Source organism: Lissotriton helveticus, chromosome 12 (assembly GCF_964261635.1).
Source record: "Lissotriton helveticus chromosome 12, aLisHel1.1, whole genome shotgun sequence".
In the NCBI taxonomy this organism is placed as follows: domain Eukaryota; kingdom Metazoa; phylum Chordata; class Amphibia; order Caudata; family Salamandridae; genus Lissotriton; species Lissotriton helveticus.
The window spans coordinates 835181006-835207106 of NC_136073.1; the positions used below are offsets into that span (position 1 = coordinate 835181006).

At 52.7% G+C, this 26101-nt stretch overlaps 1 protein-coding gene across 2 annotated transcripts in view; it reads right to left on the reverse strand.

The window, feature by feature from the left end:
- Window positions 1-26101, reverse strand: part of MLLT1 (MLLT1 super elongation complex subunit) — a 155862-nt gene that overhangs the window by 92189 nt on the left and 37572 nt on the right. For both annotated transcript variants that reach the window (XM_078670833.1, XM_078670832.1), the window contains exon 2: window positions 21334-21514. In XM_078670833.1, the coding sequence (XP_078526959.1) occupies window positions 21334-21514 (181 nt within the window). The remainder of the gene's footprint in view (window positions 1-21333; window positions 21515-26101) is intronic.

Genomic DNA, 26101 nt, shown 5'->3' on the forward strand with positions numbered 1-26101 from the left:
TTCGTAACTGGTTTGCCCGTGTAACTGTTAGCGAAGGACACAAAGAACTATTTCGTCTTCCTGTGGTCCTTCGTTCTTTCAATGTAGTGCATCACAGCCCTTCTTGCGTCTAGGGTGTGGAGCGACCTCTCAGCGCTTGTAGTGGGGTTTTGGAAGAAGCTAGGGATCTGAATACTCTGATTCATGTGGAACCTTGACACCACCTTTGGCATGAAGTGTGGGTCAGTTCTCATCACGACCCTGTCACTGTGTATCTGGATGTAGGGTTCCTGCAGTGTGAGTGCCTGCAGTTCGCTCACCCTTCGTAGTGAGGTGATCGCCACCAGGAAGGCCGTCTTCATTGTCAACGTTTGCAGTGGTGCTTTGTGGATGGGTTCGAAGGGTGCTTTCATGAGCTCCGTCAGTACCACGTTTAAGTTCCAGGCCGGTGGCGGCATTCTCTTTGGCGGCGCTATTCTTTTAGCCCCTTCCAGGAATCTTTTCACGACTTGAGATGTGAAGAAGCTTCTCCCTGTTTCTCCTCTTGTGTATGCCACAATCGCTGCTAGGTGCACTCTCAGTGAGGATGAGCTTAGCTTTGCCTTGATTAGGTGTGTGAGGTACCTTAGCACCGTGGACTCCTTGGTCAGTCTCCTTTGGAGTTGTTTTTTGCAACACCATTGAGTGAATCTTTTCCACTTTTCCCCATAGCACTTGCGTGTGCTGGGCCTTCTTGCCTCTCGCAGCACCCGCAGGGTGCTCTCTGGTAGTTTCAGGTGTGCAAATTCTAAGTCCTCAGGAGCCAGGCTGAGAGGTTGAGGCTCTCTGGCTCTGGGTGTAGGATTCCTCCGTTTTCCATGGAGAGTAGGTCTCTTCTTTTTGAGAACTTGTGGGGAGGCCCCTGCGCCATCTCCATTATCTGAGAATACCACGTCTGTCTGGCCCATTGTGGTGCCACCAGGATGAGCGTCATGTTGCTCTTCATGCATTTGTTGAGCACCCTGGGGATCAGTGGTATCGGGGGAAAGCGTAGGCAAATGTTTTTGACCAGCTTATCCATAGGGCATTCCCCTGGGACCGTGCCTCTGGTTGCCTGGATGCAAAGTATTGGCATTTTGCATTCCGGTGTGTTGCAAATAGGTCTATTGTTGGGGTGCCCCACTTCCTGAATAGACTCTGTTTCCTGACTGTTGAGTTCCCACTCGTGGGATGCTGAAGTCTGCCTGCTGAGCCAATCCGCTTCCACATTGTCCTTCCCTGGCAGGTGTATGGCTAGCAGATCTATTTTTAGTGGTATGGCCCATTTCCAGATCTCTTGTGCCAAGTTTGACAGCGGGAACGATTGAGTTTCCCCCTGTTTGTTTATGTAAAACATTGTTGTGGTGTTGTCTGTTTGTATTAGCACCTTCCGGTTGTGTGGGTGTTTCTGAAAAGCCTTGAGGGCCAGCAACACAGTTTTCAGTTCCAGGTAGTTGATGTGCCTGACTGCATCTGTAGGGCTCCACAGACCCCTCACTCTGAGCCTGTTCATGTGTGCGCCCCACCCCTTCTGGGATGCGTCTGTGGTGATGGTCACTGTTGGGTCCGGTGGTGTTAGAGGTTTCCCTTCTGTTATTCTCTCCTTGGTCCACCACCTTATCTCTTCCTGCACCCTGTGCGTTACAACCACTAGATCCTCCCAACTTCCTGTAGCTTGTGACCATTGTTGTTGCAGCCACTCTTGGAGTGGTCTCATTTGTAGGCGTACATTGGGGACCAGGTGGATGCATGATGCCATCATCCCCAAGATCTTGCTCACAGTCCTCACTGTCAGAGATCGCCCCTTCTGGTAGTGACGTTTCTCCCTCAGTAGGCTGAGCGTTCTCTTTTCGCTCGGTAAGACTCTGCATTGTATGGTGTCGATCTGGGCTCCCAGGAAGATCTTCACCTGCTCTGGTTCCATTGAGCTTTTGCCCCAGTGTATGGAGAAACCCAGGTTTGCTAGCGTTCCTGTCACCTGTTCTGCATGCTCTTTGCATGTCCTGTAGCAGTTTGCCTTCAGCCAGTCGTCGAGGTAGGGGTACACGTGTATCCCCTTTCTCCTTAGGTGTGCGGCCGCTGCCGCAAGGCATTTGGTGAACACCCTTGGTGCGGACTTTAGGCCGAAAGCTAGGGTCGTAAATTGGTAGTGATCCTTGTTTACAGTGAACCTTAGCATGTTCTTGTGCTGCTTGTTCATGGGGATGTGCAGGTATGCATCTTTGAGGTCTATGGTAGACAAGAAGTCCCCTGCTTTTATCTGAGGAATGACCTCTTGTAGGGACGTCATTTTGAATTTTTGAGTTTTGACGTATTTGTTCAGGAACCGTAGGTCCAGTATGGGTCTTAGGCTTTCGTCCACCTTTGGCACTAGGAAGTAGTTTGAGTACACTCCCATGTTCCGTTCTTTGAAGGGGACCCGTTCTATGGCCGCTTTGAGGAGGAGTTCTTGGGCTTCCTCTTGCAGTAGTTGCAGCTCTCTTCCTGAGTGCTGTCTTTTCCTTGGTTTTCTGTTTGGGGGCCTTTTTTCCAACTCTATGCAGTACCCGAACTGCATAATATTGAGTATCCACTTGTCTGTTGTTATTTTCCTCCACTCCTGGAGAAAAAATCTCAATCTTTCTCCTACCGGAGTTGCATGTTCCTTTGTGTCTTGTCCGTGTAGCCCTCTCCTCTTTGTTTTCCCGTGCTCCTCCCCTGGAGGGTGTGGGTGGTAGAGCACCTTCTCTCGTGTGAAGTCACTTAGAGGGGGGCTGTTCGCCGCCTCTTCTTCTCTGGCCCCGTCCATTTCCTCTCGATCGAGACTGGCCCCTGCCTTGGTAGTTCCAGTTTTGCCTCTGCTGCCCCTGGTGGCCTTGGCTGTCACTCTGTTGCCCCTGGTGGAAACTCTGGTGAGAATCTCCTCGCCGTTCGGCCTCCGCGACGGAGTGCCCCTTCTCATCCCTCTGAACTGCAGGGCTCCCATGGACCTTGCCGTCTCGTTGTCCTTCTTCAGTTGGGTGAGCTTATCATCAACTGGGGCTCCGAACAATGTTTCACCGCTGAAGGGTGTGTTCAGGATGTGGTTCTGGACTTCAGCCTTGAATCCTGAGATCCTGAGCCATGCTTGCCTTCTTTCAGTGATGACTATAGCCATCAGTCTGCTGGATGTTTCTGCCCCGTCCAGGGCTGTCTTCAGGCATGAGTTGGCGATGCACTTCCCTTCCTCTACCAGGTGTGCACCTCTGTCACGGTATTGTTCCGGGAGGTGTTTGAGCAACTGTCCCATCTCCTCCCAGTGCTGGTATTGATGCCTATTCAGGAGGGCGTTGGAATTCGCCATCTGCCAGTGCGTCGCAGCGTTCCTCTCAATCTTCCTGCCCGTTAGGTCCATCCTCCTGCTTTCTTTGTCAGGTGGGGGTCCGGACGTTGTTGGGACGTTTGCCCTTTTCCTGGCCGTTGCAGCGATGATAGAATCCGCTGTGACGGAACCCTTGATGTAAGCTGGGTCTTCGGAGGAGAATTTGTACTTCTTCTCGGTCCTCGGCGTTACAGATCTGCATGTAGCCGGGTCCTTGAAGGCCTCCTTTCCCTGGGCCGTGATACTCTTGAGCATGGGCAGGAACTGGCTCCTTGTCTGTATGGGGAGCAGTGTCTCGAGTAGGAAGACTGCTTCTGGCTTCTCCTCTTCCAGCTTAATTCCATAAGCTGTTGCCGCCTTTCTTACCACCTCATTGTATGCCCCAATGTCATCCGGTGGCGAAGGCCTCGAGGGGTATGTTTCTACTGCCTCCTCTGGGTTTTCGGCCTCGATGTCCTGCCATTCCTGGTCTTGGGCCGTCGAGGAACCTGAACCGTAGCTCGACTGCTGTTCCCCGTAATCCCCCTCTGTGTAGTAGAGGTCCTCCTCCTCTTCGTGCTCCGAAGGTTCCGGAGTTTTCGGAGGCCCTTCGATGTCGAACTCTTCGATCGCCTGTACCTCAGCGACGGTCGGTGCCGGCTTCGGGGGAATCTTGTAACTTTTCATTTTTTCGTCGAAGTCCTTCCTTCTCTGAAGGATGTTCTCCATTTCGGCCTCGAGCCTTCTCTTTTTTCTCTGTATTTCTGCGGCCTGTTGGTCGTCGAGCGTGTCGGCCGCCCTTTTCGGCGTCGTCGTCGAAGCTTTCTTCGGCTCTTTTTCTTTCGACGTCGAAGTCGAAGTCGAAGGCCCTTTTTCGGGGGCTTGCTTCGATGACCTTTGCTTTTCGCTGGTCTTCTGCCTCCGGGAGTCCTTCTCGGAGGATCCGCTGGGCTCTTTTTCGGAGGATGCAGCTTCGGTCGTCGATTTGCTTGGCGCCGGTGCTCCTTTCGAGGCTCTGTGCTCTGACTTTCGAGAGTCTGCCTCAGGCTTTCGAGGCCCTGTGGGAGTTTTCGGGGTCGTAGACTCTCCTACCTTATCAGGCGTATTCTTATCGGTCTCAACGACCGTGAAGTCATCTGGTCCTTCGGCGATGTTGTCCTCATCGTCGGTGGAGAGGCCAAGTTCATAAAGCGTCGGGGCTTGGCCTTTGCCCTGCATCGTGTGGTGAGCCGTCCTCTGTCCTTCTCGAATTCGGCGTGTCTTCAGCTTGAAGACTGAGCAGGCGTTGCAGTCTCTGCTCTCGTGGTCGATTGGCAGGCAGAGGTTGCAGACTGGGTGCTGGTCCTTCTGTGCGAACTTGTGGTGGCAGTTCTTGCAGAATTTAAACGGCGTCTTGTACATCCCTGCGCTCAGGGGGCCCCCTGTGTGCGCATTCCTTCAAGGGCGTCGAAGATTTCGAAGTTCTCTCCTTTCTTCGTCGTCTCCTCGCTAAAGGTCCTCTTCTGTCGATGTTCTCAGTCCTTCCCCTGTGAGTTTTTGCTGTATTTTCTTCTTTCCTCCTCCAAAACTTCTGGAGCTTCACGCGACGATCCAGACCCAACGGCGGAAAAAAGAATCTGAGGATGGCGCCCAAGGGTGGTAGCTTCCGCCGGAAGCACGCCGACGTCACCGAAAGGACACCAAATGGTGGGACGTCGACGCCCACCTGGGCTACGACAAAAAAAAAAAAAAAAAAAAAAAAAAAGACTACGATTCCGGACCCAACCACCAGATTGCGGAATATGCACAGCATAGTGAATCCAGAAAGATTCACGCTGCAAAACAGAACATTTTAATGGGAAGTTTGCTGCTGCATCTCTGGGATTACATTTTAAATGGTTAGTTGTATTTTGCAGTACAAGGTTCCTGCTCCTGCCAGGACCAGAGTGGAAACCCAAACCAGCCCTGGCAAATGTTTTCAGACCAGTTCCCATACAGTGCACACCAAGTACAGCGAGTGAGCCTAACCACTACAAAAGGAGTTTTGGGAGGCTCACTCCCCCCCCCCCGAAAATGTAGGATACATTGGTGCATTCTACAACACATTTATCATTATATATTGAATTGTATTAGCTTTTAAAGAATAATAAATTATTATCTCACTATGCACCACGATACAACAAACTTTGTTGGGGTTCTTCAATGATTCCCTTATTATCACCCTACAATAGTGTCTCGCATTTCTCCAGAGCATACCTGTCATATGTATTTCATTTGTTTTATTGCATCTCTCATACCATTGTAGGATGTCAGAGCACTTTACATCACACACATAGAGACAATGAATCATACTAGTAAATCAGTGTAGAGACGATGTTACATAAGGTAAAAGGGACTACAAGGTGTAGGAGTCACATGTCTTTCATACTGGTAGGCATTTTTAAAGAGTGCTTGGTCCGGAGAAGCACAAACCCAGGATTCAGAACATAACAGTGGTTAGCATTGACTAACAATAAAGAACAAGTTACTTACCTTCGGTAACGATATATCTGTAAGAAACAGTAGTTAGTATTAGATTCCTTACCTTAGAATATCCCCAGGCGTCAGTCTGGATCCGGAAACTTTTGCGTAGCAGTACCCCTGCGCGTCGGTAGGCGTCGTCTGCAGGCGTCCCCTGCGGCTCCGCGTCGTCGGCGTCGTGCGCCGTGATGACGTCGCTGGAGTATATAGACGCCGCCTCCGCGCGCTGACGTCAGTTCTTTGCACACAGCTTTTCCGCGCCAGAACACGCAGAGCCATGTGAGAACTAACACTGGTGCCATTTGAAACTAGGGCCCTGAAAGGGATGACCTTAACCCTAGGTATCAGTTCGCAGTTCGCAGAACGGGGAGGACGGGTGGGGCGGTAAGGAATCTAATACTAACTACTGTTTCTTACAGATATATCGTTACCGAAGGGAAGTAACTTGTTCATCTGAAAGAAACAGGTTAGTATTAGATTCCTTACCTTAGAATAGATACCCCAGCAATACCAACCCCGGTGGTGGGTCTGCGAACCAATACAAACCTACACCAGAAAGTCCTGGAGGACCGAACGGCCAAAGAAGCCATCCCTCCGGACTTGACTGTCCAGGCAGTAGTGCCTCGCAAAGGTGTGCAGCGAGGCCCACGTAGCCGCCTGGCAAATGTCCTGCAAAGGGACTCCCCGGCCCAGGGCAGTAGTAGCCGCCGTGGCCCGAGTGGAATGGGCCCTCAGCCCAACAGGAGGCTCCTTCCGAGCCAAAGAGTAGCATGCTTTGATGCACAGGACGACCCACCGAGAGATGGTTCGTTTCTGTACCGCCCTTCCCTTCTTCTCACCCACGTAGCCAACAAACAGTTGGTCATCCACCCGGAACTGGCGTGTGCGATCCATATAAAATGAAAGCGCACGTTTTGGGTCCAGACGATGGAGCCGCTCTTCATCCTTTGAAGGATGCGGAGGCGGGAAGAAGGAGGGTAAGGTGATGGACTGCCCGATGTGAAAAGCAGAAACTACTTTGGGCAGGAAAGAAGGCCTAGTCCTAAGAACCACCTTGTCAGGATGGACGGACAAGAAAGGAGGTTTAACAGAAAGAGCCTGGAGCTCACTCACTCTCCTGGCAGAGGTGATGGCAACCAGGAAGGCCGTCTTTAAAGTGAGAAGACGGAGAGGACAGGAATGAAGCGGCTCAAAGGGAGCGCACATCAAGAATGTCAGAACCAGGTTCAAGTCCCACTGAGGCATCACGAACGGAACAGGAGGATACATGTGCGTGATGCCTTTCAAGAATCTCAGTACAATAGGGGACTTGAATAAAGATGGCTGATCAGGTAGCCTTAAGAAGGCGGAAAGGGCAGAAAGGTAGCCCTTGAGAGTGCCCAGAGCAGAGCCCTGCTGGGCAAGAGAAAGAAGGAAGAGGAGAACCTCGGAAAGAGGGGCAGAAAGGGGATCCACAGCCTTTGCTGTGCACCATGCCACAAATCTGTTCCACCGGCAGGCGTATACCGACTTTGTGGAGGGACGCCTGGCTGCCAGAATCACATCACAGACTTCAGGAGGCAAGTCGAATGGCCTCAACTGTCGCCGCTCAATCTCCACGCATGGAGGTGGAGGCTGGACAGGTTCGGGTGGAGGACCGTCCCCTGCTGCTGCGACAGAAGGTCCTCCTGAAGGGGCAGGCGGATCGAGGGACCGACTGACATGCTGAGTAGCTCGGGATACCAGTATCTTCGAGCCCAGTCCGGAGCCACAAGGATAACTTGGGCCCGGTCGCGCCTGATCTTCTTCAGCACTCTGGGCAGAAGTGGTATAGGCGGAAAGGCGTACAACAGACCGCAGCTCCACTCGCGCCGAAAGGCGTCGCCGAGCGAGTGCCGTCTTGGAAACTCCAACGCGCAGAACTGATGACATTGCGCGTTCTCTTCTGTGGCGAATAGATCTAACCAAGGCTCTCCCCATTGCTGAAAGAGGCCGTTCGCCACGTCCGAGTTCAGACGCCATTCGTGATCCACCGAGCACCGACGGCTGAGTTCGTCCGCCCTGGCGTTCAGAGAACCTGCCAGGTGTTGAACCGTCAGAGTCACGCCCTGACGTTCCAGCCATTGCCAGAGGCGCAGAGCCTCCTGGCAAAGGGTCCACGACCCCACACCGCCCTGTTTGTTGCAGTACCACATGGCGGTGGTGTCGTCCGTGAACACCTGCACTACACTCCCGTTGACAAAGGGGAGGAATGCCTTCAGTGCTAGGCGAATCGCCCGCAGCTCCAACATGTTGATATGGAGCCGGGACTCCGCCGGAGACCAGATGCCTCTGATCTCTGCCTCTCCCAAGTGGCCTCCCCAGCCCTGGAGGGACGCGTCCGTCACAACTACGTGCTCCGGTTGGGGAAGGGAGAGGGATCTGCCGCTGACCCAATCGCGGTCCGTAAGCCACCACTGCAACTGTCTCGCAGTGCCCTCCGAGATCAGGACATGGTCGGACAGGTTGCCCTGATGCTGGGCCCACTGAAACTTCAGGTCCCACTGCAGAGCCCGCATCCGCCACCTGGCGTGATGCACCAGAAGGATGCAGGAGGCCATCAGCCCCAGAAGCCGCAGCGTCAACCTGACCGAAACCCGGGACAACGGCTGAAAGATGGGAATCAGAGCCTGAATATCCCGGACCCGCCGTTCCGGAGGATAAACCCGAAACTGCGCCGAGTCGAGAACCGCTCCGATGAAAAGGAGCTTTTGAGAGGGACACAGGTGTGATTTCGGCACATTGATGGAAAACCCCCGCTCGTGCAGGAGGTCTGCTGTCATCTGAAGGTGGTGGACGACTGTCTGGGGCGAGCCCGCCTTCAACAACCAGTCGTCGAGGTAGGGGAAGACTGAGACCCCTAACCGGCGCAGATGAGCTGCGACCACCGCCATCACTTTCGTGAACACCCGTGGGGCGCTGGTAAGGCCGAATGGGAGCACGATAAACTGAAAGTGCTCGTGGCCTACCGTGAACCGCAGGTAACGCCGGTGGGCCGGCAGGACGGGGATGTGAAAATACGCATCCTGCAAGTCCAACGCTACCATCCAGTCTTGTGGGTCTAGAGCAGCCAAGACCTGAGCCAAAGTCAACATCTTGAACTTCTCCTTCCGGAGGAAGCCGTTGACGTTCCGTAGGTCCAAGATAGGACGTAGGCCCCCCTTGTCCTTCTTGGGCACCAGAAAGTAGTGGGAGTAGCAACCACACCCTACTTCTGGCCCAGGAACGCGCTCGATGGCCCCCTTGGCCAAGAGGGCCGTAACTTCCTCCTGCAGAAGTGTCAAGTGGTCCCCCGACACACGGTGGTTCTGCGGTGGCATGGCTGGAGGAGTGGACTCGAAGGGGAGGGAGTAGCCCCTTCGGACGAGCTGCAGCACCCACCTGTCCGATGTAATCGTGCGCCAGCGGGAGTGGTGATGGCGAACCCTGCCACCCACTGGCGTCACATGGGCCCGAAAGCTCGGACTAGGAAGATTTGGAGGCTGCTGCGGGGGGAGGTGTGGACTGACCTCGCCGCTGCCCTCTACCGCCACCACGGCGGAATCCACGGCCGCCACTGCGCTGGGGAGCGTTCTGCGGCGCGTGGCTGGCAGCCCGCATGGGACCGCCCCTTCCCTGGCCACGAAAGGGGCGAAACGAACCCGGTTGCTGGCGCTGGGTCGAAAGACCCAAGGACTTGGCCGTGACCCTGGAGTCCTTGAAGCGCTCAAGCGCGTTGTCCGCCTTGTCACCGAACAGGCGACTGCCATCAAAAGGCATGTCCATGAGGGCATTCTGGACATCCGGCGAGAAGTTGGCGGATCTCAGCCAAGCATGGCGACGAATCGCCACCGTCGTGGACATAGCCCGTCCCAGCGAGTCGGTCGTGTCAAGACCACACCTGATCGAATACCTCGCCGCGTCCCGGCCTTCAACCAAGGCCTGGTTGAGCTTGTCCCGCACCTCCTGCGGGCATTGCGGCAGACACTCCGCGACCGTGTCCCACAGAGAGTGGGTGTAGCGGCCCAAGAGGCAAGCGGTATTGCAAGACCGCAGTCCAGCACTCAAAGACGAAAAGACCTTCTTGCCAAATTGGTCATATCGCTTCGTTTCCCGATCGGGCGGAGCCGACGGGAATGCGGACTGGGAAGTGGAGGCCTGGATCACCAGACTCTCCGAGGGAGGGATGGGTGGAAAGGAAGGCAGGGTCGTCCGAACACGGACGGTGACGCCTGGCAACGTTCCGGTCAACCGGTGCACTGGAAGCGGGCCTGGACCAGGTGCCCAAAAGGACATCCGTCAGGGCCTCATTAAACGGCAGCAGAGGCTCCTGTGGGCATGACTGCGGTTTAAATACTTCGGTGAGGATGTTAGGTTTCACCTTAGCGACGGGGAGCTCAAGGCTCAAGGCCTTGGCAGCCCTCATCAGGACCACCGAATAGGCAGCCCCCGCCTCCGACGCCACAGGGGAAGGCGAGACAAACCCAGGGTTGGGCAACTCGTCCAGACCACTGGCCTCACCTAAGTCACCTACCCAGTCCACGTCATACTGGCAGGCTCGTGACAAAGGGTCCTCAGACCCCTCCCAACCCTCTCCATATTCGTCCTCATCGCCATAGTTCGAGTCGACGATATAAACCGGCTCCTCGGAGCCAATGGGCCCCAACGGCGCCGGACTCGGCATCGGACGACGCCGGTCCGACTCCGCGTCAGGAGTCAGAGAGGGATCGGGGGTGCGCCGCGCGGCGCCGGGGACCCGACGCCGGCCGGAACCGACGGCGGAGTCACGGCGCCGCGCGGAGGCGGCACCACGGGGTGCCCCAATGGAATCGGCGCCGAAGAGGCCGGTGGACCAGCCGGCGACGACCCTGAAGGGCCCAGCGACGCCGGAGCACTCGGCGGCGTCGGGGCAGGTGCACCCGAACCGCTCGGGCTCCCAGACGGGACCGACAGGCCCGCAGGCGCCGTAGGCCCCGCCGGAGGAGACATCGCCGGAGGAGACATCGCCCTCATAGCCATGAGGAACTCCTCAATCTCCTCGCGCGACGCGCCTTCCCCAGGGAAGGACGGGTATGGGGCAGACGGCGTCGGCGACCCACGCGGGGCCGCGGCCCCTCGAACCCCCGGCCGCATCACGCGGGAGTCGGGGGTACGATGACGACGCCCCGACCGCTTGTGTCGCTTACCTGATGAACCGGAGGAATGGTGGCGACTCCCGGAGCGCTCATGGCGGCTCCGCGATCGCTCCCTCGACCGCTCCCTCGACCTCCGACCGGACCGGGACCGCTCTCGACGCGGGGCCGACACTCGGAGTTCGAGCAGCTTGCGGGACCGCTCCCGTCTAGCTTTACCTGTCAAGGCCCGGCAGTCGACGCATGACTCGACGTCGTGGTCCGCGCCCAGACACCGGAGGCAGAGTCGATGGTGGTCGGTGACCGACATCATTCGGTCGCACCCGTCGCAACTCTTAAACCCGGGCATCCTACCGGCACCTTGAAGAAAGAGTCAAAGTTAACAAAAACTTGGTCAAAAGACCGGAGTACTGCTCTTCGGATCTGAGCTAACTGGCGCGGAAAAAAGAAGAACTGACGTCAGCGTGCGGAGGCGGCGTCTATATACTCCAGCGACGTCATCACGGCGCACGACGCCGACGACGCGGAGCCGCAGGGGACGCCTGCAGACGACGCCTACCGACGCGCAGGGGTACTGCTACGCAAAAGTTTCCGGATCCAGACTGACGCCTGGGGATATTCTAAGGTAAGGAATCTAATACTAACCTGTTTCTTTCAGATAATGTGTTTCCGCCCAAATAAACTCCTTTAACAGCATCAGGATAATGAAAGACTGGGAAAAAACATCATAAGCTACTAACTTGTACCATGCAGTGTGTCCGTTTATAAGTCACTGTGCTAGACTAGGATTGTCTTTTAAGAGCTGCAGAGTAACAAAAGAATCTCTGTGACAAAATCAGTAACCCACTAACCTATGCATATGAAATACTGTTTTTTAAAATGCATGGTACACGTTCTTTGCAGCAGGCATATTAACCCTCGGTGCTACATTAGATAAGTCAAACCTACCACTGGACAAAACTCATCTCTCTCCAGCAGGTACATTAATCACTGGTGTTATCTTGACACTTTTATTGTTGCTCTAAAACTGCTAATTCTACAAGGAACTTTGCAGTGCTTTTAAAACTGCTGCCTGAGGACCCCCTGGGAATGTGTCAAGGACCCCTTGGGGTCCACGGACCCCAGTTTGGGAAACACTGATCTATAACATTTCAGAAGTGGAGTGTAGGCTCCGCCCCCTCTTTCTATTGGCTTGCCTCAACATAGTGCATGCTAAACCTTGGCTTTCTATCGTCAGTGAGGGATTTTGGTCCCTCCTTGTTACCGTCCGGTCTCATTTTGGCCCCGCCCACCCGGACTGGCTCTTTTACTCGCGGTGTGACACGGTGTCTTTTAATTAGCCACTAAAAACGTTTTTCTTGTATTAGCACACTGGCAACGTCCTGCAGAGGAGCCCTGGCAACGCCCTGCGGAGGAGCACTCTGTTGTGCGCTCTTATGGAATGTTGGCCGTGTTACATTTATCACGTGTGCTCTTAAAATAGGATTGTAGCATCTTTCTTTATTGTTTGTTTTTGGGAGGTCTGTAATTATCAAATGACGGACAACCGCGCGTTTCAATTAAAGTGTGTTCACAGTTGTCATCAGCAGCCAGAAGTAGAGACTGGAGCTGCTGAGCGGAGGCCGGGTTCTCTGCCTCTTGCCCCTTTGTGTTCAATCTCACGACGAGGCGGCTCGCGAATTTTCGCGCTGTGCTGAAGGTTCTAAGAAACGGGCGTGGCCGTGACGGAACGGTTCCGTCATAAGCACAGCCCAACCGGCGCTCATGACGGAACCGTTCCGTCACAAGCATCAAAGGGGTTAAAACAACCACAGATAAAGGTCACCAAACGAAAAGAAAACAAAAAATGATTGACAACGTAAAATATTGAGCCACCAGCCATGGCAAGTATTCATTTTTGGCAATGGGCGCAAGTGATCGGGCAAATTACTACCACTCGCCTTGCAAGAGAGCCAATGGCTGAAATGGAATCATCTAATGCTGCATACTGTGGTGGGCAGAATCAAAACGGAACTGACAAACAACCAGACCAGCTGATGAAGATGGCTAACACAAAGCGCTTCTACGATGTATAGATTTATTTATTTGCAAGTTTGGCTTTATCTGTCTCACCAGCTGCATGTAATCAACAAAATTCAAAGAAACTTAGTGTCTTAAACAGATTACACCCAGCTGATAATTTAATTCAATAAGACACCTTCCAGTTTTATAACAGCCTCCACGACTGTCAATCCACCATATTCTGCCGCTCAAATATAGATAAAAGCTCAAAGTTGCTGAGAAAAAAAAGGTGTCAATATTAGGTCACGGCAAGCTTTGAGCCCTCTCCTACTAGCCGTCAAGACTTGAACCAAGCTCCTGCCTCCTCAAATGTTAGGTTGTTACTTTCTTCTGAATAAAGATTTTGGTATAAGGAGACAGGGCAATGTGATAGTATCTTTTATTCATCCTCAGAAGACGAGATTCATAAGGAGAGTTCAATCTTTGTCCCCTGCAGCCAAAGGCAACCATGGTGAATACAATGATTACAAAAATCCCAGTTACTCTGGTATTCTGGTTCTACCACCCAGAAACTCCACAATGTGCTTGGTTCTTAATTTTCTGAAATTCAACAGGGTTTCAAAGCATGAATGTAATGGAGTGCCACTGGGAGCAAGTGTAGACCTCTTTTAAAGCAACCTTTGGTCCATGGCCTAATATTTTAGAGGGATAACTGTTTGAGCAAGTACTAGTTTCACTGATTCACTATCAATTTGTTTCAGCTCCGTGTTCAGGATCTCCCAATGTGCAAGCAGATTTGTTTTCATCCCATTCACACAACTTTGGAATACATTATTATTAGAGTTGCACCAGAATAGGAAACGCCGTTGCATTCTGGAGAGCTCTTACAACTCACCTATTCAGATGAGGCGAGGCCTCGTGCTTAATTTCTCCTTTTGGATGATGAACTCAGCACTAGCTGAGACCCAAACAGATTATGAAACCTTAGAAAGGGATCCACATCATGTCTGGATAAAGATTATATTTATTTATTTATTTATTAATAACATTTATTGAGCGCGAACAAATGCCCATGGGCGTCTCGGCGCTATAAGAGAGTGATCTAAACCACCCCACTCTATTCAAGTTCCAAGCACTTCTGGACTAGGAAAGGCAGTGCTACTTAGAGTACTCTATGCCCAGGGCTGGTGTCTTCATGACAGCAAGTTTCTCAGAGTTGAGGGACATCTCCTGAAGTCTTCATGCTGGAAGAGCAGAGGATCTGCCTGAAGCCGAGAAGCCAGTCTGCTAAAAAGAAGGAACAAGTGTGCCTCGCCCTGAAGGAGAGGGGCTGTCCAGGAAGAGAAGCTAGGCCATTTCCTTGAGTGAGAAATACCAGAGGAAGCAGACTGCCAAAAGGGAATGAAGCCAAGAGCATTGTGAAGAGGCACCCGATCCCTTCGAGCAGTTCCAACCGTGAACTGTGCCGTGAACTGTGCCAAGACTTTCATCTGCAAAGCATCATCATGTCAGCAGGCATCCAGCAGGGTTTGCAAAAATGGTAACTTATTTTCTTCTGTAACCATGAATGATGTGTCTTTAAGCATCTATGTCTTCTATTCCAAGTACATTTTTGGGTACTGAGCTGTCACTGTGCAAATCAAACAATTTGTGGGACAGACATCTCCCAGGATAGATTTCCCAAGCTTTAAAGGGAATACATGATGGTCAGGAAACAGGAAGGGAGTTGCCTGGGGACAAGGGATAGACATTGGTCACTGAACAGACCTACTGCGCTTAGATCTTCTCAATACAAACCTACCCCATTGCCAGAGGCACTTATTCAATATCCCATCAGCATGGCCTGGGACAATATTAGAAGGCCGCAATAGAACCTCTCCAACGTTGGCACAGGTACTAGAGCAACCCACAGTTCAAGAGGAGGCAAGCCTGTGGGCACTTTTAAAGATTAGTTTATTAACACCCAATTATGATAAGTGATTTCACATTTTAAAAACCTCTTCTTGGCCAAGTAGAGCAAAACACTTGGACCACTTCACAGGTGTACACGCCCGGAATCTCCACTCCGATTCAAGGTGTGATGTGTAAAAGGTTAAGACAGTCATGATTCTCCTTTGCCCATGTAGGTGGCCACAGCACAACCAATGGGCAACTAGGACCACTGTGCGAGGAAAAACATACTCTGGTCAAAGGGAATGGAAGATAACCTGCAACCGTTTATAGGTTTCACAGTGTGGGACAGGACCGCTGCATATCTAATATAAGGCCAAAATGGATTTAGCCGGCCATCCCAAAGAAAATCACTATTTCAAAGAGCATTCACACATCATTCACCAGCTGATCATTAAACAACAGATGTAAAGACAGACATAAATCATTCAATTTCCCATAGATGAGAAAACGAGCAATAGAATTGGACACTGAAGAGTCCTTTACCCAGCTACAGCCACTAAACTGTCCCTTCCCAACGGCGCAGGGAGAAATATCTGTGCAGAGGGATTAGAAAACGTTACTAAAACAGATTGTATTGTTTAGTTAAACCATACATAAAAAGGTACTTTATTTGTAAAGTAACTATTGAAACTGAATCAGTAGTTTTTAGAAGGAAGCGTGGTCTTATGTACAAGCTTGAGTGTAAACTCTACTGCTTAATGCAATGGAACTCAGAAGAACGAAAGGTTTCATTATAGGTCTCTGGTTTTTGATAGAAGTACATAGAGCTCATTGGTAATATTGAAAGGAAGCCACGGGTGCAGTACTAACACTGAAGACAATATTACAATTGGACCTATTAACATACAAATGTAATGTCCACTAGAGGTACCGACGCTTCTCAGAACGACAACTAGTGTAGAAATAATCTACATAAAGGGCAAAAGTTTTCAAGAAATAATTATGTTTTTCATTTCTTGGTTTTTAAATTCAACAGACCAACACAGAAAGAACAATTAGGAGACAAATTGAAGTTGAAGTGCACTAATTTCTTTCAGGGGTGTGGCATTCCTATAGCCCGATGCCCAGGACATATTGTTTGAGGTCAAGGACAACAAGTTTTCATGTGTATTTTGTAATTGGGACAAGTAGGCCCAACATCCTACAGCACAATCCCCTCGGCTGCCAGTTCACAGTACCACGCCATGAATCAGGGAAGGGCATGGTCTGCAGTTAAGGTAATATTTGTGTCCATGTGTTAATGCTGTTCAAACTTGTATTTATGGTCAATTATCACAAAGCCTTTATAAGGCTGAGCACTCCAAGTCAACGTAAGCCCGGACCGCACTACTGACAGTGGGTCCAGTATAAAAACATGTACACATGTTTTCAAAGTTTAGCAATATGTGCCCAAGTACAATGCTCCCAAAATGCTCTCTGGCTGCACGCAAATATTTGCAGAAGAGCGAGCGCGAGAGCGAGCGCACGAGAGAGAGAGCACGAGAGAGAGAGCACGAGAGAGAGAGCACGAGAGAGAGAGCACGAGAGAGAGAGCACGAGAGAGAGAGCACGAGAGAGAGAGCACGAGAGAGAGAGCACGAGAGAGAGAGCACGAGAGAGATCGAGCCGAGAGAGAGAGAGAGAGAGAGATCGAGCCGAGAGAGAGAGAGAGAGAGAGAGAGAGAGATCGAGCCGAGAGAGAGAGAGAGATCGAGCCGAGAGAGAGAGAGAGATCGAGCCGAGAGAGAGAGAGAGATCGAGCCGAGAGAGAGAGAGAGATCGAGCCGAGAGAGAGAGCGAGCCGGGAGAGAGAGCGAGCCGGGAGAGAGAGCGAGCCGGGAGAGAGAGAGCGCACGAGAGAGAGAGCGCACGAGAGAGAGAGCGCACGAGAGAGAGAGCGCACGAGAGAGAGAGCGCACGAGAGAGAGAGCGCACGAGAGAGAGAGCGCACGAGAGAGAGAGCGCACGAGAGAGAGAGCGCACGAGAGAGAGAGCGCACGAGAGAGAGAGCGCACGAGAGAGAGAGCGAGCCGGGAGAGAGAGAGCGCACGAGAGAGAGAGCGAGCCGGGAGAGGGCGCACGAGAGAGAGCGTACGAGAGAGAGAGCGAGCCGGGAGAGAGAGAGCGCACGAGAGAGAGAGAGCGAGCCGGGAGAGAGAGAGCGCACGAGAGAGAGAGAGCGCACGAGAGAGAGAGAGCGAGCCGGGAGAGTGAGAGCGAGCCAGGGAGAGAGAGAGCGAGCCGGGAGAGAGAGAGCGAGCCGGGAGGAGAGAGAGCGAGCCGGGAGAGAGAGAGAGAGCGAGCCGAGAGAGAGAGAGCGAGCCGAGAGAGAGAGAGCGAGCCGAGAGAGAGGAGAGCACGAGAGAGAGAGAGAGAGACGAGAGAGAGAGAGAGAGCACGAGAGAGAGAGAGAGCACGAGAGAGAGAGAGAGAGCACGAGAGAGAGAGAGAGCACGAGAGAGAGAGAGAGCACGAGAGAGAGAGAGAGAGCACGAGAGAGAGAGAGAGCACGAGAGAGAGAGAGAGAGCACGAGAGAGAGAGAGAGAGCACGAGAGAGAGAGAGAGCACGAGAGAGAGAGCACGAGAGCACGAGAGAGAGAGCACGAGAGCACGAGAGAGAGAGCACGAGAGAGAGAGAGAGAGCACGAGAGAGAGAGAGAGCACGAGAGAGAGAGAGAGCACGAGAGAGAGAGAGAGCACGAGAGAGAGAGAGAGCACGAGAGAGAGAGAGCACGAGAGAGAGAGAGAGCACGAGAGAGAGAGAGAGCACGAGAGAGAGAGAGAGCACGAGAGAGCGAGAGAGCACGAGAGAGCACGAGAGAGCGAGAGAGCGAGAGAGCGAGAGAGCGAGAGAGCACGAGAGAGAGCACGAGAGAGAGCACGAGAGAGAGAGAGCTACGAGAGAGAGAGAGAGCGAGAGATGCGAGAGGAGCACAGAGAGAGAGCACTGAGAGAGAGCACGCGAGAGAGCACAGAGAGCGAAGAGAGACGAGAGAGAGCACGAGAGAGAGCACGAGAGAGAGCACGAGAGAGAGCACGAGAGAGGAGAGCACGAGAGAGAGCCGAGAGAGAGCACGGAGAGAGAGCACGAGAGAGAGCACGAGAGAGAGAGCACGAGAGAGACGAGAGCAAGAGAGAGAGAGAGAGAGCACGAGAGAGAGAGAGAGAGAGCACGAAGAGAGAGACGAGAGAGCACAGACAGTAGAGAGCACGCAGAGAGCACGACAGAGAGAGCACGACAGAGAGAGCACGACAGAGAGAGCACGACAGAGAGAGCACGACAGAGAGAGCACGACAGAGAGAGCACGACAGAGAGAGCACGACTGAGAGAGCCGACAAGAGAGCACGACAGAGAGAGCACGACAGAGAGAGCACGACAGAGAGAGCACGACAGAGAGAGCACGACAGAGAGAGCACGACAGAGAGAGCACGACAGAGAGAGCACGACAGAGAGAGCACGACAGAGAGAGCACGACAGAGAGAGCACGACAGAGAGAGCACGACAGAGAGAGCACGACAGAGAGAGCACGACAGAGAGAGCACGACAGAGAGAGCACGACAGAGAGAGCACGACAGAGAGAGCACGACAGAGAGAGCACGACAGAGAGAGCACGACAGAGAGAGCACGACAGAGAGAGCACGACAGAGAGAGCACGACAGAGAGAGCACGACAGAGAGAGCACGACAGAGAGAGCACGACAGAGAGAGCACGACAGAGAGAGCACGACAGAGAGAGCACGACAGAGAGAGCACGACAGAGAGAGCACGACAGAGAGAGCACGACAGAGAGAGCACGACAGAGAGAGCACGACAGAGAGAGCACGACAGAGAGAGCACGACAGAGAGAGCACGACAGAGAGAGCACGACAGAGAGAGCACGACAGAGAGAGCACGACAGAGAGAGCACGACAGAGAGCACGACAGAGAGAGCACGACAGAGAGCACGACAGAGAGCACGACAGAGAGCACGACAGAGAGCACGACAGAGAGCACGACAGAGAGCACGACAGAGAGAGCACGACAGAGAGCACGACAGAGAGAGCACGACAGAGAGAGCACGACAGAGAGAGCACGACAGAGAGAGCACGACAGAGAGAGCACGACAGAGAGAGCACGACAGAGAGAGCACGACAGAGAGAGCACGACAGAGAGAGCACGACAGAGAGAGCACGACAGAGAGAGCACGACAGAGAGAGCACGACAGAGAGAGCACGACAGAGAGAGCACGACAGAGAGAGCACGACAGAGAGAGCACGACAGAGAGAGCACGACAGAGAGAGCACGACAGAGAGAGCACGACAGAGAGAGCACGACAGAGAGAGCACGACAGAGAGAGCACGACAGAGAGAGCACGACAGAGAGAGCACGACAGAGAGAGCACGACAGAGAGAGCACGACAGAGAGAGCACGACAGAGAGAGCACGACAGAGAGAGCACGACAGAGAGAGCACGACAGAGAGAGCACGAGAGAGAGAGAGCACGAGAGAGAGAGAGCACGAGAGAGAGAGAGCACGAGAGAGAGAGAGCACGAGAGAGAGAGAGCACGAGAGAGAGAGAGCACGAGAGAGAGAGAGCACGAGAGAGAGAGAGCACGAGAGAGAGAGAGCACGAGAGAGAGAGAGCACGAGAGAGAGAGAGCACGAGAGAGAGAGAGCACGAGAGAGAGAGAGCACGAGAGAGAGAGAGCACGAGAGAGAGAGAGCACGAGAGAGAGAGAGCACGAGAGAGAGAGAGAGCGAGAGAGAGAGAGAGCACGAGAGAGAGAGCACGAGAGAGAGAAAGCACGAGAGAGAAAGCACGAGAGAGAAAGCACGAGAGAGAGAGAGAGAGCGCACGAGAGAGAGAGCGCACGAGAGAGAGAGCGCACGAGAGAGAGAGCGCACGAGAGAGAGAGCGCACGAGAGAGAGAGCGCACGAGAGAGAGCGCACGAGAGAGAGAGAGCGCACGAGAGAGAGAGAGCACGAGAGAAAGAGAGGACGAGAGAGAGAGAGCACGAGAGAGAGAGAGCACGAGAGAGAGAGAGCACGAGAGAGAGAGAGCACGAGAGAGAGAGAGCACGAGACAGAGAGCACGAGACAGAGAGCACGAGACAGAGAGCACGAGACAGAGAGCACGAGACAGAGAGCACGAGACAGAGAGCACGAGACAGAGAGCACGAGACAGAGAGCACGAGACAGAGAGCACGAGACAGAGAGCACGAGACAGAGAGCACGAGACAGAGAGCACGAGACAGAGAGCACGAGACAGAGAGCACGAGACAGAGAGCACGAGACAGAGAGCACGAGACAGAGAGCACGAGACAGAGAGCACGAGACAGAGAGCACGAGACAGAGAGCACGAGACAGAGAGCACGAGACAGAGAGCACGAGACAGAGAGCACGAGACAGAGAGCACGAGACAGAGAGCACGAGACAGAGAGCACGAGACAGAGAGCACGAGACAGAGAGCACGAGACAGAGAGCACGAGACAGAGCACGAGACAGAGCACGAGACAGAGAGCACGAGACAGAGAGCACGAGACAGAGAGCACGAGACAGAGAGCACGAGACAGAGAGCACGAGACAGAGAGCACGAGACAGAGAGCACGAGACAGAGAGCACGAGACAGAGAGCACGAGACAGAGAGCACGAGACAGAGAGCACGAGACAGAGAGCACGAGACAGAGAGCACGAGACAGAGAGCACGAGACAGAGCACGAGACAGAGAGCACGAGAGAGAGAGAGCACGAGAGAGAGAGCACGAGAGAGAGTACAAGAGAGTGTGAACTGCACTTTAGCATGAGAAAATATTTATGTGTAGATTTCCTCATGCGGAAATCTGAGTGTTTGCAAGTTCACTTTCCCTCCAACCACTTTTTTCCCCAACCCTGGAAGAAGTTTTATGTCTGCCATTGTCAGAAGTACATTTTCAACCTTTCGAAGTATGGGAAAAGATTAGAGAAGAGTTGGCGAAAACCTTTAAAACACATAAGTGAGTAGATTTGCACAGACTGAAAAGTGCATTCCAAACCTGGAGCTATTGCTTAGCATTTTCAGCCCCAGTATAAACAACTGCGGAAACGACGCAAGATAACGAATTTGCTAGTATTCAAACCCTACTAGGGTATGAGCCCAGGCATAATCTGAGAGGTTATATCAGAGCTCTTATATAATGAGATTGCTGACACAATTTGTCACAGCATTACATGGTCCAAAAGGGACAAGTGGAATTGCTGCAATAATTTGTCACAGCATTGCACAAAAGGGACAAGTAGATTTATGAAGCAACCTGCCCCATGGACAAGTAAATATTTTATTTAATTCAACACCCCTGTTCTTTACGCTGTCATGCCCCCCCACCTCCCCGACTTAACTTACTAATGGATTTTTTTTTAAGAGGTTAACCCAGTAATGCCAAACAATTAACCAATCAGAATTAGTCCTCTACTTCGCCACAAAATATGTTAAGTACTCACCTCTCTTCGGTTTTGGGAAACTCTCGTGCAGCCGGAAAACTACTTTCTCCACAAAGTGCTGGATGTCACATTGCTCTGGGCCGCGGACAAACACCATCCAATCATGGGTGAACCCCTCAGTAGTGACCTTCTTTCGTAGCTGGGCCCGGTGTCCCAGCTCCAGCTTCACTTGTACCGTGCACTACGAAGAGAGAGCAAAAAAAGTAAGACTCGTTAATAAGGGACAAGGTGAAACAGAAGTAAAGTTGGGTCAGGAGATGTCAGCCTAACAACATCAGCTCGCTGTGTGAGCAAAACATCCAATGAAACGCTCGCTTTTGCTTGGTAAAATAATTTAACAAGCTTAGGTAATACTGCGCAGGCACCAGTTAAGAGTTCCTAAAGCAGAGACCGGTTACAATAGAGGAACATTCTTATGCACACAGAGCAGCGACTCCCTCCCATTAGCCTTAACAATTTGATTTCACAAATAGTAACTCAAAGTTCTTTTTTTTTTTTAAAAAAGCAGCTTTTGGGGAACTAAATACGTGTTAGGATATTACTCTGGCTGGAGGCGAGGAGGGTTTTGGTGCTGGATTTTGAGGGCTCATCCAGAGTTCCAGGCCTTTCAGGTGCTTCTAGTGACATTCCTAGGTTCACTGCCATTGTGAGTAACTGGAGGGGGAGGGAACGAGTGCTGGAATTGCAATGCAGTCTTACAAATCGAAGCACATAACAGTCTACCAGCTGCAGCAAACTATGCTTCAAACTCGAAGTAACCTTACTCCATTTATGAAAAGAAAAGGAGAGCATCTCCCATTATTTCCTAATGGTGAATAAAATAGTGTTAAATAACTAAGCACAAGGTTGTGGTTTACAAACTAATTACTATCCCACCATAGTAAGAACCGAAATTCTATGTGTCTCAAGAGGGAGGTACTTTGTAATCCAACTATAGAAGACGTTAAATGTAAATGTAAATATTTTTGTACTTGTATAGCGCACAGCTACCCGGACCTGTTCTCCCGGCGCTTGTACTCATACCGCTAAGGAACCCTTCCTGGCTTTTCCCTGTGAAATGTCCACTCCTGGGCATCCCCAAGGTGAAGCCAGGCATCCCAGCGCTGTTGGGGCCGTTGTGGAGATTAAGCAAGCTATTGCCCAGAGTTGCAGCGTGGGACCCATGATTAGAATAGGCACCGAGGCGAGAAATGAGGTCTGAGGAATTAAGAGCTCAAGACCCCGCCAAGACCCGCCGAGGCGGGAATTGAACCCTGGTCCCGGGCCAGACCTCTGCATCAGGGTCTGCCGCTCTAACCATTGAGCCACACTTCTCCACGTTAATAGAAAAGAGAAACATAAAATGGGACACCATTTGGTATTCGATTGATAAGTAAGTGGGTAGGCAAATGAATGCATGGAAGGCAAACCGGTAGAGTAGCTAGCAGAAGATTGGGCGGGATGACCGCACCAATACAGCAAACGCAAAAAGCATTGACAAAGCCAATAGTTCTTGCTTTTTGGCTGACAATGTTAATCTATAAGCTCTTTTTTTAACAAATTGTATTTATCAAATGACACATACGGAGCAGAGCTCTGTAACCCAGAGAAGTCTGCACGATCAATATTCAGCACCATAACTTTGACTTTTCACTAATAAATTCAAGGAGAAACTGAGAGCAATACAGATGAAATATGCCAAATGAGAACCCCCCACCCCCGTCGCACTAACAGCCTCCCAAATAACAGCCTAGCTGTAAATTATGCACCATTACCACTCGCTCCAGAGAACTCAAATACTAAAAACAAGCGCCTGCACCAGCGAGGAAGCACTAATCTAGGTGGAGGTGTCCCGGTGCAGCGACTGGCTCCAACAGCAGGCCCTGATAGTCTGCCCAGCGCTTCCACACTTTAAAATGCTTCTGCTGGCACCCTCTTGCAATGAAAATGGGAAGCACCAGGCCCATGCAGAAGTCGAGTCCCTTCTTCCATGTCGACACCAAAGGTGGCGCCGGCGCCTTCCATGCCCTAGCAATATCCCTCTTCGCCAAGGTAAACCCCAACAGCATGACAGCGTTTATAGACATTGCCCCCAATCCCATCCAGAACATGTAGAAGCACCAGTTTCGGCGAATGGAGCAAGTTCCATGCCAGCACTTCAGAATCTATAGGCTCTTAATGTTTTTGCACACCTTCAACAAAAAAGAGAACTTAAAACGTAAATCATACTGATTAGTGTACACACATTATTATGTTACACAACTGCATATGCGTCATGAAGCTGTGGAGGGCTAACGAGAGGTCGCATGACAGACTTTACTTTGTTTTGTAAATTTGACATACCAAGACTGTGGACACCCATCCCGGTCCAGTAACAAATGCTAAATGGACACAAAAGTGCACAAGAAGGGGCCAAAGCGATGCGGCGCGCCGAGGAGGGAGGGCCAAAGCGATGCGGCGCGCCGAGGAGGGAGGGAGGGCGAAAGCGATGCCGCACGCCGAGGAGGGAGGGCGAAATCGATGCCGCACGCCGAGGAGGGAGGGCCAAAGCGCTGCGGCGCGCCGAGGGCGAAAGCGCTGCGGCGCGCCGAGGGGGGGGAACCAAGCGACGGCGCACCCACGAGGGGGGGGGGGGCAAGCGACGGCGCACCCACGAGGGGGGGGGGCGAAGCGACGGCGCACCCACGAGGGAGGGGGGGTGCCAAGCGACGGCGCACCCGCGAGAGAGGAGGGGGGGGGGGAGGGCCAAGCATCGGCGCACCCACGAGGGAGGAGGGGGGGTGGAGGGCCAAGCGACGGCGCACCCACGGGGGAGGAGGGAGGGGGGAGGGGGGGGGAGGGCCAAGCGACGGCGCACCCACGAGGGAGGAGGGAGGGGGGGAGGGCCAAGCGACGGCGCACCCACGAGGGAGGGGGGGGGGGGGGGAAGGGCCAAGCGACGGCGCACCCACGAGGGAGGAGGAGGGGGGGGAGGGCCAAGCGACGGCACAACCACGAGGGAGGAGGGGTGGGGGAGGGCCAAGCAACGGCGCACCCACGAGGGAGGAGGGGAGGGGAGGGCCAAGCAGCGGCGCGCCGACGAGGGAGGAGGGGAGGGGAGGGCCAAGCGACGGCACGCAGACGAGGGAGGAGGGCAGGCGCCCCGAAGAGGGAGGGGGCAGGCGCCCCGAAGAGGGAGGGGGGCAGGCGCCCCGAAGAGGGAGGAGGGCAGGCGCCCCGAAGAGGGGGGGGGGCAGGCGCCCCGAAGAGGGGGGGGGGGGGCAGGCGCCCCGAAGAGGGGGGGGGGCAGGCGCCCTGAAGAGGGGGGGGGCAGGCGCCCTGAAGAGGGGGGGGGGGCAGGCGCCCCGAAGAGGGAGGGGGGCAGGCACCCCGAAGAGGGAGGGGGGCAGGCACCCCGAAGAGGGAGGGGGGCAGGCACCCCGAAGAGGGAGGGGGGCAGGCACCCCGAAGAGGGAGGGGGGCAGGCACGCCGGAGGGGGGGCAGGCGTGCCGACTAGGGAGGGGGGGGCTGGCAACGAGGGAGGGGGAGGGGGCTGGCGACAAGGGAGGGGGCAGGTGACTAGGAAGGGGGCAGGCGACAAGTTTCCGAATTGATGAACAGCAAGTAAAACATTACTGAACGATAGCCTGTAACCTATTCTCGGGGATACCCACATTTATCCCCATTAGTGCCAGTGGGGCAGGTCACTACTACAGCATTCACAAACAAAGCGGCAGCAGCCACGCATGGAATAATGTTAATAGGCAGAAGGTAAACATATCCAAGACATCAAAAGCATGAAAGGGATACTCAGATTATGCGATCTTTGGTAGAAAGGCATTGGCATCAAGTTAATAAGAGAACCAGTTACTCCACAAGCCTCACCCCGTTAGCTCACATGTGGGTTCCCTTGGGACACTGTACATTCATGGATGGAGATGAATCCAGCAGCCCTCTCTGAACTAGGCTCTCATGGACTTCTTTGTATTCAATGGGGAAAACGAGGAGCATTCCGTTTTATTTTGTCAGCTCATAATAAATAAAGTCTGCAGTCAAATGGAGACTACTGAAGGAGAGGAAGTAGGTACTACTAGGTACATATTAGACCTTATGACTAGCCCTCTAGACATTTTGTTCATACCACGTTTTCTGAAGGAATCCTTAAGCATCTAGATTATCAAGGAATTGTTTTCCTCAATTTCTTAAATTATGTTATTCATTGACTGAAAACGATTCTTTCTGTGACCTCAAGTGATACAAGCCATGACACAGTATCGACCAATCACACATTATCTTAAATAATCCAAGAAGTAACGCGGTCCTCCCTCTTTCAGCTTTAAAAACAGCACTCTTTCTAGTTTTCACCCAAAAAAACAGTAGCCTAGAAGCCTTTTCCGTCACTCCAAGATCACCAACATGGGACCACTTTGAGATGAAGGGCTCGATAGGTATCAAAGACTGTAGAACCAAAAGCTAGACAAAGGTTGGAGCTGGCACAGCAGAGCGACTCTATAAAGGGTAAGTTAACATCTATCCGAGTGTTTGTGCAAGTTCTAATGTTCAGTACACACCATCCCACCAACCCATTAGATCCCTGCCAGCTCGGGACAATCAAAACCTGCCAGACTACTGAATGAGCAACAAGTTCAAGTCTAGTGTTTCGATGGCAATTATGTCTTTTTTTTTTAACAAAGATCGGCTAACCTGTGAACCATTTAATCAAAAGAGGCAATAGCCATAACACGTTTTCAAACCTACTATTACTAACCACGAGCTGTTTTCTCTTATGTTGCTAGGTGGATAAAGGCG